This window comes from Lontra canadensis, unplaced genomic scaffold, assembly GCF_010015895.1.
Source record: "Lontra canadensis isolate GAN:19392208 unplaced genomic scaffold, GSC_riverotter_1.0 scaffold4, whole genome shotgun sequence".
Taxonomy (NCBI): Eukaryota; Metazoa; Chordata; class Mammalia; order Carnivora; family Mustelidae; genus Lontra; species Lontra canadensis.
In genome coordinates this window covers 8,160,014-8,173,273 of record NW_022630998.1, presented here as the reverse complement: position 1 = coordinate 8,173,273, position 13,260 = coordinate 8,160,014, and the positions used below count along the sequence as shown (strand labels likewise).

The following is a 13,260-nucleotide window of genomic DNA, read 5'->3' as shown; positions in this document are numbered from 1 at the left end:
TGCGAGGCTCGATCCCAGGACCCTGAGATCATGACCTGAGCCGAAGACAGAGGCTTTAACCCACTGAGCCACCCAGGTGCCCCAAATAGTCTTGGGTTCTAACTAAAGCCCAACCTAAAGCCTGTATTTCCTAGTACATTTTTTAAAAATTAAAAGTCAGAATGTGGTTAGCTTTTATAATGGGATATAACTAAGATCTTTCTCTCTCTCTTTTAAATATTTTCTTTCTTTCTTTCTTTCTTTCTTCCTTCCTTCCTTCCTTCCTTCCTTCCTTTCTTTCTTTCTTTCTTTGAGAGAGAGATAGCAACAAAGAACACAAGCAGGGAGAAGCAGGCTTTCCACTGAGTGGGGAGTCTGATGTGGGGTAAGGGGGGGAAGCTTGATCCCAGGACCCTGGGTTCATGACTTGAGCCAAAAAGGCAGATGCTTAACTGATGAGCCACCCAGGCACCCCTAAATAAGATCTCTTAATTGAAGAATGGTAATTATGTGGAAAAGTAATTCTTTTGGATTTTATGGGACATGAATTAGCAAACTATGGGCTGTGGGCCATATCCAGCTTGTTACTTATTTTTATGCTGTCTATGAGCTAAGAATACTGTTTACATTTTTAAATGTTTAAAAAAAATCAGCGGAAACATATTTTGTGACACATAATGATTATGTGAAGCTTAAACAAGTATATAAATAAAGGATTATTAGAACACTGCCATGCTCATTCATTTATCTATTACCATTGTTACAATGACAGAGTTGAGCATTTGTGACAGAGACCATATATGGTGTTCTCCTCACTTCACACACATGCTTGGTGTACTACAGACCACAGTGACACCGTTTGAACTCAGTAGCATTTTGAGTGCTGCACATATTGCTGTCTTACAGCATTTGAATGACTTTCTGTTATCAGCCCATTCCTATTATGTCAAAACAAAAAAAGAATATAGATTTTGAATGTTGCACTTTTTAAAATTTTTAAAATTTTTAAAAATTTTAATGCCAGTGTAATTAACATGTAAGTGTTATATTCATTTCAGGTATACAATATATATTACTGTGGTGCTTATCAAGATAAGACATAATGGAGTGTGTATTATTTTGTTATTGAATTAAGTGGCACAGTATTGTGTTTATTATGTAGTGACACTATGGCTGTACTAAAATGATATAATATATGTTGGCATTGTCAGTCTAAATACTCATTTCAGTATCACTAACTCACAGGAGAGCATTAGTTAGGAAAATTATAAAATTTAAAATGGAATACCTCATCACAGCAGACTTTCTTCAGAAAAATATGAAAATAAAGACGCAACCAAAATAAGTTTCTGGGTGGCTCATTTGTTATCTAAACAGGGAAAGTCATTTACTAGTGGTGAATTAATTAGTGTTTCACTGTAGTAACTAAGGAAATAGGAAATATTTCTAGACAAAATAAACCTGTTTATGTCTATTAGTCTTTCAGTGAGAATATTCCCTTGAAGAGTTGAGAAGGTTGGAAGCTACATCGTTAGTTAATTTAAAAAAATAAATGATTTCATGTGGCTTTCCCTGTCTCTTGATAAGTCAGCAGGTGTGATCAAAACTGCTCAGTCGTTGTTTGTTTGAGGACTCAATGGCAAACCTGAAGTGACTGAAGAATTACTCTCTAGGAATAGTCTTTGTGGCTCAACTACAGACAAGAATATTTTCAAAGAGGTTGAGAAGACACTAATTCAGTACAAACTGAAGTGGTATTTCTTGAGATGTGTTAAAACTGATGGTGTTAAAAATGTGAGTCAGAAAGAGGCATAGTTGAACAAATTTACAAAGCTTGTGAAAATGTTAGGTGTTTACCTAGTATGATTATTCATTGTATATTTCATAAGCAGGTGCTTCTTGGAAAAATATCCAATCTAATCTTGTGTTCTCAAGTTAAAAATGTCAGTAATGACTTTGATTTGTTCTCATGGCCTTGACCATCATCAGTCCGTGAATTTTTATCAAAAACTGGAATTGAATACCCTCATTTGCCCTATTACATAGGATTTTGATGAGTTAGAAGTAGTAAAGTTTTATTGTGATTTTTTTTTTGAGGTCAGAGCCAAGACTGAAATTTTTCTAAATAATCAGATTTTCCCTCAACTACTATTATTCAACACTGAATTCCAAAAGCTTCAGAAAAATTAGCTTGTGCTAAAGACTTGAATATTTTCCTAATGAATTCGACCTAAAATTGCAAGATAGTACAGTGCTTATATGCAGAATTTATATTGTAGTAAAGTCATTTAGATGGCAACTAACATTTCTTGAATCCCAGGTATTGGCAGGCTGTTGTATATACTTCCTGTGCCATCAAACATTAAAACATGAAGCAAGGTTACCATTCCCACCAATTTATAGCTGATGTATTTTCTATGCTCAAACTACATTTCTAGCAGTGAGTTTTGGACCTCTGTGCAAGTATTTTGGCATTTCAAAAATCCATTCAACTGTGCAATTAAGGAGTTCCCACCTAGGAGTGGGAGTCTGGAGTGATGAGTCTGCGATGTAATGACATGCTAAAAATCATGCAATATAACTTTATAAATGCCTTCTAAGCAGTAAATATACTTATTTAAAGTCATCTGCTTATGACTGTTAATGGTATATTGCTAGTATCCATTTATGTGAAAAGATCCTTTCAAAGATGAAATACATGAAATCTCATTATATATCTGCTTTAACAAATGAACATTTATGGTTGATTTTATGATGAGCACTAACTTTGAACCCCAATGAAGGGAAAAATTATTTCCTTCGGAAGATTTCTATCCTTCTCATTGATACACTAGTCTTACAATGAATTGTACCCAATTAATATTATATTTTGAAATTTTCAGTAAGATATTTATATTTGTTTTCTCCTTTGTTGTGTTAATACCTACATAATATCCTTGATTTTGCCTCTTGGTGGCAGACCCTAAAATATTTATTTTCTAGACAAATGTTTACTGACTCCTGTTGGAGCCAATGATACCAGCTTAACTCATCAGACTGAATCAACCTTGTCAGTCAGTAGAATGATAAATAATGCAGTATTCTCATATTTTAAGCAGGACTGTTGTTTTATCAAGTTTGTTTTTTGCTGTTCTCATTTATAGTCATAGTTCAAGTTTGGTCTTTGGTTGAAAATGTACTACAGTTATGTCAGGGGAATACTTTTTGAATGAGTGACTGGGAAAGATTTGGAAATATGTAAAATATTAGAAGGCAGATGACATGTTAAAAGGATATATTGATAAGGGACACAGAAATCACACGGAAGAAGGCAGATGGATTTTTTGGTTGGGGTGGGTGAGGTTGTGTCTTAGGAGATAAATGCATTTAATAGAAGCTCACAACTTTGGTTGATTAAGAGCTATTTTCTGTTTAATCTTGAGAAGAGCTAATAAAGATTTGTGTCATGGTATAGAAGGTCACCCATAAATTGCTGTGCTGCTACAATTATATTGTAAGAAAGAGATCATAAGAATGTTTTATTTCTTCAATTTATATTGCAGTCATAGAGAAAAAGAGTTATCAGAAAAATTACTTCAGGCAGCTGTGTAACCCTTTTCTGTTCATTTATTTTTTTAATTAACCCAAATGTCACAAGAATGTGACAGTATTGGAAGTTCATAATGTATAATTTTTTAGGAAATTACGTTTCTGCAAGAATGCTTTAAGATTTAGATAATGATGTCCAGTGGTTTGAGGATAGAAAAGTTACTGTATAAGTACTGAAAACTTGTTACTTTCTACAATTGTTTTTAGCTTTTGTGTCTTTAAATAACGTTAAGTCTTTAAAAATTATCCAACTAATACTTGCAGATGATAAAATCCATAAAATCTTACAAAAGGGTGTACAGTGAAAATCAAAGCTTTCCTTTTTATAGACCCCATTTGTACCTTCTGGTGTTAATTGGTGGAAAAAAATTCATGTATCTTTCCAGAATGTATATATAAGTATTTCCATGCATATAAATTGTTTTCTTGACTTAAATGGGCTTATTCTATGCATACTTTTTTGCCTTATCCTCTTTTCTTAATATATATGAAATATTAATAGTGTACAGTGTTTTATTGCTTACATGTAATAAAATGTATTTAATGTAGTTATTTATAGATGGGCATTTATTTCCAGTTTTTTCCTGTTGTTAGGGGTGGATACAGGTTTTGTAGAGGCTGAAGCATATAAAATTGGTGTGTGTGTGTGTGTAGGGGGCATCTTTAAAAAAAACTATAGTGACTTACAAATATGAAAATAAATGCAGAGTCTGGGTTGAGATCTTGCAAGTGTGGTGCCTGAAGGTTAAGTGTCATTAGCATTGCAGTGAATTCACCTTTAGTAATTCTGATTACAAGCAGTGTTTCAATAAATATCTTTGTGTTTCTATCTTTGTGTACTTGTTGAAGCATATATATTAGATAAATTTTATGGTATGAAATTACTAAAACAGGACATTAGTTATTAAGTTCATGGACTCAGGATCTATGTTTTTCCACTTACCAGCTCTGTGACCTTGGACAAGATCCTTAATCTCTGTGCCTCAGTTTCTCATGTGTAAATGGAGATAATAATATTGTTATAAGAATGTTGTGGATTTAAGTCCTTATTTATAAAGTGTTTAAAACTGGTTGGCATTCAGTAAATGTAAAGTATTTATGTCAGTTTTATGAAGTTTTTTTTAAGGCAGTCTCATGACATTTAACTGTTTTGCATCAAATTATTTAAATGTAACATATTTAATTTAAAAATGTGAAGAATAGGGCACCTGGGTTGCTCAGTTGGTTAAGCATCTACCTTCGGCTTGGGTCGTGATTCCAGGGTCCTGGGAACGAGTCCCGAATTGGGCTCCCTGCTCAGCAAAGAGCCTGCTTCTCTCTCTCCCTCTGCCTGCTGCTCTGCTTACTTGCGCTATCTCTCTGTCAAATAAATAAATAAAATGTTTAAAAAAAATAAAAATAAAAATGTGAAGAATAAGCCATTTGAACTATTACATTATATTTGTGTACAAACAATGGTGAATAGTGCTTTGCAATTTGCAAACTATCCTGACATGTATTATGTCATCTATACATGAACTGTTAATTATGAGAGTATTTTCCTCTTCACTGGATCCATCCCACCCCAGGTTTTTTTGTTTGTTTGTTTGTTTGTTTTTTTAGGGGGATGGTGGTAAAGAAGAGAAAATATTTTCCCCATATAACTCCATTCTTCTAAATCATTTCCCTTTTCCACTTTGAATTTACAACCAGGGATCTTTAGAGATTTAGAAATATTAAAAAGTTTTGACTTCAAAGACTTACTTATTATTATTTTTTTAATTTAAGAAGACTATGTGAAGGTTAATTATGCTTTGTTTGTGCTAAGGCATCCAAAAATTAAAGCCTCAAGAAGACATACCAATTTTTTGCCATGATCAAGAGCTGGAAAAAGTAGGGCGACTAATATTGTTTTTCTGTTCCCTCTCATCTCCTTCTTTCCTTACTTTTAGTGTTCTTTCTTTCTTCCTTGGGCCTTCTGGCCTTCTTGGTAAGTGTTAGAGGTGGTGAATTCTAGCTAACAGAACAGACCTGGAACAGAAGTATTGTTAGCTCTTCTAGGCCTTTACGGAATCTAGTAAGCTGGGGTAGGTTTCTCTTTTTCTGAGTTTAAGTTGTTATAGCGCAAATCGGGAATTTGAAAAGAAATCATAAGGTCACCCCATTCTCATAATTGAGCTGACATGTACTTATATAATTTAGCATATAAAAAGCATCAAATTTAATTTCTCATTGAGAGCTAAAGTGATATTTTCAGGAGACTAAATGATTACTAAAGGCAGAGAAAATATTAGCAGATTTGGATTTTAATATACTTTGCTAGAAGTGGCAGTGATGAATGGGGTCTAAAGTAGTTTAAACTTGTCCATTGTAGCATTGGATGGGGACTCTGGCTTTCACCTCATTCTTCCTTTCCAGAGTGAAAATAGCAAATAAAGAGAGGGCAGTACTGTAATTAGTAAGAGAACTCTGATGTTTACCACAATCAAATGTCTTCCCTTGAATTTGTCCAAATGATAAAATATGAAGGGGTCAATAATAGAATTTCTCATTTTTTGCTTCCTTTAAGATTTGTGGTGATATTACTCTGTTAAGTCATATCAAATCAACATGTATGTGCGTGTGTGTGTGTGTGTGTGTGTGCGCACACACACACACACCCATAGGCATACTTACTCTTTTACTTGGACCAAGGATTACAAAGATATACAAGTTTATATTAATTTCTCATGGAACTGAAAATTTTCACACTTTGTTGGAAATGACATTGTTTTGAAGGGAAAACTTTTAATTATCAGTGGCTTCTCTATTTTTCATGTAGCGTGTTTGCAGTATTCCTTTATTGTACTTGCCCTCAATTGGGAATAATGTATAAATAATAAAAATATAACCTATTCTTGAGTTTTATTTAAAATATATTCAATTCTGCCTCTGCCTTGGGAGCAACATTATTCTTTTGCACCTAACATTAATAAAATATTCTCCAAAGGTAGAAGGAAAAATTTAAAGTTACTTCTCTGAAAAAAATTTTTTTATGAAACTAATAAAATTGGTTGATAATATAAAGTTACATTTATAGAGAACATGTTATGCTTCAAAATCTGTAAGAGGAACTTAAAAAATATGCATCATAGTCATAGGAACTCTTTAAGTTGGGTTTTAAATTGACTTCCATTTTATTAGCAGAGGAAATAGAAGCTTTAAAAAGCTAAGTAAATATTGAACCTGAGGATGTCTGGTTCTAGACCTGTTCTCCATTATATCAGAGTAAGGTGCTTTCCAAAATGTAGTACAGATGTAGTTATAATCACAAATACTTCTCTTTTTCTGAGGTGGTAAGGTAAAATGTTTAGCTTGATGATACAACTTTTACATGAAAGGAGTTAGCCCTGTACTAGTGACTCCTGTGTATAGAACTAAAGCTTCCTTCATTGAGTCATTGCATTAGTGGTTTATATATCTGTTTAGTTCCAGAATTAGTCAGTGGGTGAAAGTCATAAATTATGTTGTTCCCACACTGTGGTAGCTCTTTGGTTTCATTTTCTAGATAATTCAGAATGATAGGATCAGGGCAATCTTGAGAGTTAGGGAATTGTCAAAAGAAGCTTAGGAAATTGTCAAAAAAAGCTTCATATGTGGGTTTCTTTAGATTAACAAGACATGGAGAACTGAGTTTTGCACATACTATGTGTAAGACACTGTGCTAAGTGTAAGGGATGTACTGTGGAGAGTAAGCCATCGTGCTGCATCTTATAGTTTAGTAGGACTATGTATTTATTTCAAGATGGAGTGGACCATATGGTACAGTGAGAAGAATTAAGAAAAAACTATGGCAAGTAAATAGTAATAGTCAAAGAGAATTAAGAAAAAAGAGGGTTGGAAGAAAAAAAAGTTGATATTTCTTCTATTAGAATATAAGTTACCCGAGGCCAGACTTGATTATTGTTATACCCCTAGTGTATAGCACAGTGCCTGATAATGTGCTTAGTAAACACTTGTTTAGAAATGAATGGAGAGTTGAAAAGAGATGAATGGAAGATTAAGCAGGAGAGAAGAGAATGACAGCAAGGTATAGGGAAGAGAGGTAAAAACAGAGGAGTGAAAAGTAGTAAAGAGAGCTTTCTATCAAATTCAGCTTTTATGTAACATGGCCAAGACAGTATGGAGAGGCTGGTCTTTACTGTCTTACCTTCAGGCGGGGTGACAGAAGGTGGTTGGGACAGGTTCTGAGATAGTGTCCTGTGATCTGGACTTTCATGAGATCATGTAACAGCAAAGCATTACATGTGAGTACTATTTATCTATTTATTTATAAGTGTTTAATAAATAACTTGAAACCAGAAGTTGAAATGTAGCTTTCTTGAGAATGTGTTTGAATTTTAATATAGTAAGTTTTTTTTAATCTAGTAGTCAGGATATGAACTATTCTACAAAAGTGTATTTTCCAGATAATTGAAGTTTCTATCACCATCAAATGAAAAAAATGCAATTTTACTAGATTTGATGTAAATTTCTTTTTGTATTTTATTTATTTGAGAGAGAGAGAGAGAATGTGTGGGGGAGGGGCAGGAGAAGAGGGAGAGAAAAGCAGAATCCCTGCTGAGTGGGGAGCCTGACTCAAGGCTTGATCTCAATCTCCTGAGATCATCACCTGAGCTGAAGTCAGACACTTAATTGATGAGCCACCCTAGGGCCCCTAGATTTGAAGTAAATTTCTTATAAATATATGTAAACCTAAAGAAAATTAATTTCATCTTTTCCTTGTGATTCTGGATCATTATTATATAGGCACCATAGGTTATCTTTTGCTGCAATAATGTCTTCAGAAAGTATTAAGATTTATTATGTTACTTAACTCTAAACAAAAATGAAATAGTCTTGATTGCTGTATTTTGAACAGACTCTCTAGTGCTTCTTCTTATAAAACACTAATCCCATCATGAGTTCTCTAACCTCAAAAACTCATCTAACCCTAATAACCTCCCCAAGGTTCCCTTTCCAAACACCACACACTAGGACTTAGGGCTTCCATATAGGAATTTTGAAGAGATACAGTTCAGTCCATAGCACATACGCATACATGTATTTTAATATAAATGGAACCATGCTATATTTATTCTTCATCATGCCTTTCAATTTAAAAATATTTCTTTGAAGAAAGGTACATTTGTATACCTCATTCTTTTTAGTGACTATGTGCCACTTTGTGTGGATTAAAATTTATTCAACCATTCCCCGTTGATGGACACTTAAATATTTTCTTGTTTTTGTTTTATAAACAGTGTTGCAACAACCTTCATATGGGCAAATTTTGTGTACATTGTAAAGTATTTTGGTAAGATAGATTTTTAGATGTTGAGATAATATTCTTAATTTTTTTTAGATATTCAGATAATATTCTAATTTGAAGTTTGAAAAACAGTTCCAAGTTGATCTCTAAGAAATTTGTGCCAATGTTGTCACATCAACAGTGTATGTGTTTGTTATTATTTTTTACAGTATTGAGAATACTGGATATTATCCCTTTTTTCATACTTACCAATATTAGTATATGAAAAATAAATTTGCTATTTATTTAATCTGCAGATATTTAATTATGGGTCAGGTTGTAAATATTTTCATATGCTTATTGATCATTTGCATTTTTTCTTGATGAAATTCCAATTATGTTCTTTGTCCATTTTCATATTAGGTTGTCATATTCTCTAAGAGGGCTTGTTTAAAAAAAAAAAAAAGATGATATATTTGATAGAGAACAGGGTGGGGAGGGGCAGAGAGAGAAAAACTTAAGCAGAATCTGTGCTGAATAGGGAGCCCAGTGCAGGGCTTGATCTCACCGACCCTGAGGTCACTACCTGAGCTGAAACCAAGAGTTAGATGCTTAACTGAGTGCACCTCCAGGTGCCCCATTCTAAGAAGGCTTTTGCTTGTAATTTGTACTATAAATATTTCTTTATGGTTTGACTCTTAATTCTGACTTTCTTTATCATCTCTTTAACTTCTAATAAATTTAAACTTTTATAGAGTTGGATTATTAAATATTTTCTTTTGTATATTTTGGGTTTCATATATTGCTTTAAAAGGCTGACGATAAACATTTTATTTTATTTTAGATTTTATTTATTTATTTGACAGACAGAGATCACAAGTAGACAGAAAGGCAGGTGGAGAGAGAGAGGAAGGGAAGCAGGCTTCCTGCCAAGCAGAGAGCCCGATGTGGGGCTCGATCCCAGGACTCTGGGATCATGACCTGAGCTGAAGTCAGAGGCTTTAACCCACTGAGCCACCCAGGTGCCCTCCCTAAAAATTTTAATGTGATACAATAGCTGTGTGTGTTTTTGTGGTAGGGATATTTCTATTCAGGACCAAGTGCATTTTGTGCAACCAAAAATTATCTGGTCTATATGTACATATTAATTTTGTCTATTTAATTGTTAATACCTATACGGAAAATACCTGCAAGGCATTATTATATTATATGAAAAGAAATAGCTTACTATCCACTTAAATTGCGCATTCAACTGAGCCTCACTTTCTTTTCTTTAAAATATGGATAATAATATCTATCTCATTGGTTGTTGTGAGAATTAAATGAGATAACATATGCCAAAAATACTAGATGCCATTTACTCAGTACCTACTAAGTACCAGTTGTTATATATGCATTAGTTTATACGATCCCCAAAATAATGCTTTGAGGCAGGTAGTACTGCACTCAAATTACAAGTGAGCTTGTGCAACTTGCCCATCATCTCATGAAAAGTAGGAAAGCCACAATGTAAATACATGTTTGTCTGAAAACAAAAACCATGATCTTTTCACTATATCTTCCTCCTGGGACAGTACGGGTATTTATTTGCTTAAATCCTTTCTTCTTTTTTAATTTTCTGTTTCTCTTTTTCTATTTAATGACTAAGACTCTCAGACTTGCCCTGCAATACTACCTGTGATTATTGAAATAATCCTTTCTGCATTGTCCAGTAAGGTTGCCACTAGCTACACGTGTCTGTTTAGCAGTCGAAAGGTGGTTAATGCAACCAAGGATTTTTACTTTATTTTGAATTAAATTACATGTGGCTACCATTTTGGAAATCACCATCTTAGATGTATGAATGCTCAGGGTGTGGGCATACAGTGACTGTAACTGACTTTATTGATTGATGATGAGGAAACTGTTCATTCTAGGTTGAAAGCTTTAGCAGAGGAACTTACACAGACACAGCAGATGCTTTTAAACAAGGAGGAGGCTGTCTTGGAACTAGAGAAGAGAATTGAGGAATCTTCTAAGACCTGTGAAAAGAAGTCTGAGTGAGTAAAACAAAAATAATTTGAAGGAAGAAAGTTTAATTGATTTATTTTTACGGAATACTTCAGTTATATATTGTCATGGATGTAAAATTTCTAGAAGCTGAAATTTTATTTTAAGTGTAAAACTTGGTGTTGTTGAGTTACTTTCTAGGACTCTGGAAAACTGATCTGGGTTTTGTCAATGTAGGTTTTGTCAATGTCTCAATATTTTAACAGTTTGAACTATTTTCTGAAAAATCTTGTTAAAAGTTGTCTTTATTCCCCTCATCAGTGTCCACCAGATTCACTCTGCATTCCTTGTTGAGAAAGTAGCAGATCAGTGTTACCTAGAAACTGGCTTCTCTGTGTTAGAAGGAAGCAAACACACTTATGAGAAAATAGTAGTCCGCTTCACTTATAAAAATCCCTTTAAGATTTGCTGTGCTGTTCTGTCTTACTGTTGTTTTTCTTGCTGATTTCTGGATCTGTAAATATCCTACTGGATTTTTAAACTTTACTTGCATGGGGATACTGTTGTTTTCACTGATACCACTAATTATATTTTCTGCTGTTTTAACGTTTACATTTTGATCTATAATTTAAAATTTATATTCTGGTTATAGTTATTATTTGCATCTCCAACAGGTGTTGTGACTAGTATGGTTTCTCTATTCCTGACTGGAGTATATAAATTTCTTGCTATCATTTTCTCATCACTGGCTTGATTTATCAGTGTTCTCAAGGAAATTGTGATATGTCAGATTTCTCTGGTCTGTACTTGCTCTTTCTACATAACTTCTCAGTTATTCTAATTTCTCTCAAATCTCGTATCCTCTCATCTCCTCCATCATAGACAGCAGATGGACCTCTTCTATCTACATTACAGAAAAAAATTAAAATCATCAGGTGGCAACTCCCTTGTTTTCTGTGATACACATATCCACTGCATTTGTACCCATTCTCTGTGCTTGCTTCCATAGCGGAACTTCTCCTTGTCCTAAGTCCACTTCTTGGGCCTGCTTTTTGTATCTTGTCATCTCATACTTTCTCAGATAATTTAAATTATTTATTATATTATGTTCACCTTTTCTTCTCAATTGGGTCCAGCGCTCACTTTTTAAATACGATTAAGTCTTGGCTCTTAAAAACAATTTCTACCCCAGATAACTCTTCTGTATTCATATATCCTCCCAACTGCCTTTTCCTTGTTTTCTTATTCATACTTATTCTAAGAGCAATTATTTTCACCATTTCTTCAACTCCCACTTAGTTCTCAACCCACATATCTAGCTTCTGCCCCGTCACCATTGAAATAGTTTATCTGTAAGATATCCACTGACCTATTCATTGCTAAATTTAACAAGTGTCTTACTTGACTTCCTCTCAGTATCTGATTTTGTTGAATATATATTTCTTCTTTTCCCTTGGTTTTTGGGACCGGATCTTTTGCCTTTCTTTCTGGCTACTCCTTTATAATCTCATTTTCCTCCACTAAGCCAATATATTTTGGAGTTATTCGAGGAATGGCTCTAGGCTTTGTACTCCTCTCTTCCTCTTCGCTCCCTAGGTGGTTTCCTGAAGATGACCCAAATTTATTACTCTTGCTTAGATTTTTCCTCTGAAATCAATGGCCATTTAGTTAATTGCCAACTTGACATGATTGCTTAGATGTCTTAGAAATATCCTAGGGGTGCCTGGGTGGCTCAGTGGGTTAGGGCCTCTGCCTTTGGCTCGGGTTGTGGTCTCGGGGTCCTGGGATCGAGCCATGCATCGGGCTCTCTGCTTGGTGGGGAGCCTGCTTCCCCCTCTCTCCCTCTGTCTGCCTCTGCCTGCTTGTGATCTCTGTCTGTCAGGTAAATAAATAAAATCTTAAAAAAAAAAAGTAGTATCCTAAATTTCCCATGTTTAAGACTGAATTAAAAATCTCAATATACCCCACTCCAGTTCAACCTGGTTCACTGTTAGTATTCCTCTTTTCAGTGAATGGCGACACCATCTATTCTATTATACAGCCCAGAATATTAGGGGCCCACCTCTCCCACCTATACTCTGACTCTTTTTATAACTTGGCATTAAATATTGTATTGGAGTCCATGAGCTTTTTAAATACGAGAACAGGAAAATTTGAGTTGCTCTGGGCATTACCTTAATAAATATGGAAAATTTCAGTATTGCATCAACAGAAGATTCTATTTGGATTATAAAAATAAAATTTATCAGCCATTGCACATATGAAATTCAAAAAAGAATTATATTTTGCTTTTCTGTGTTTTGGGATAATTTCTTCACAAGTTTACAGAAGACCAAGTAGTTTTACTTTTTACAGTTCTGTAAATGTATACATTATAAATTACTCCTGTTTTAAAATTTAGTGTCTATAAAGAAAGACCATTAGGTGGCTGATCCTCTCACCAGCATATCTGACTA

The 13,260-nt window shown here is 34.1% G+C and overlaps 1 protein-coding gene across 3 annotated transcripts in view; it reads left to right on the top strand.

Moving 5' to 3' along the window:
* Nucleotides 1–13,260, top strand: part of FER (FER tyrosine kinase) — a 465,098-nt gene that overhangs the window by 112,352 nt on the left and 339,486 nt on the right. For all 3 annotated transcript variants that reach the window (XM_032845246.1, XM_032845225.1, XM_032845234.1), the window contains exon 9: nt 10,732–10,854. In XM_032845246.1, coding sequence (XP_032701137.1) covers nt 10,732–10,854 — 123 coding nt within the window. The remainder of the gene's footprint in view (nt 1–10,731; nt 10,855–13,260) is intronic.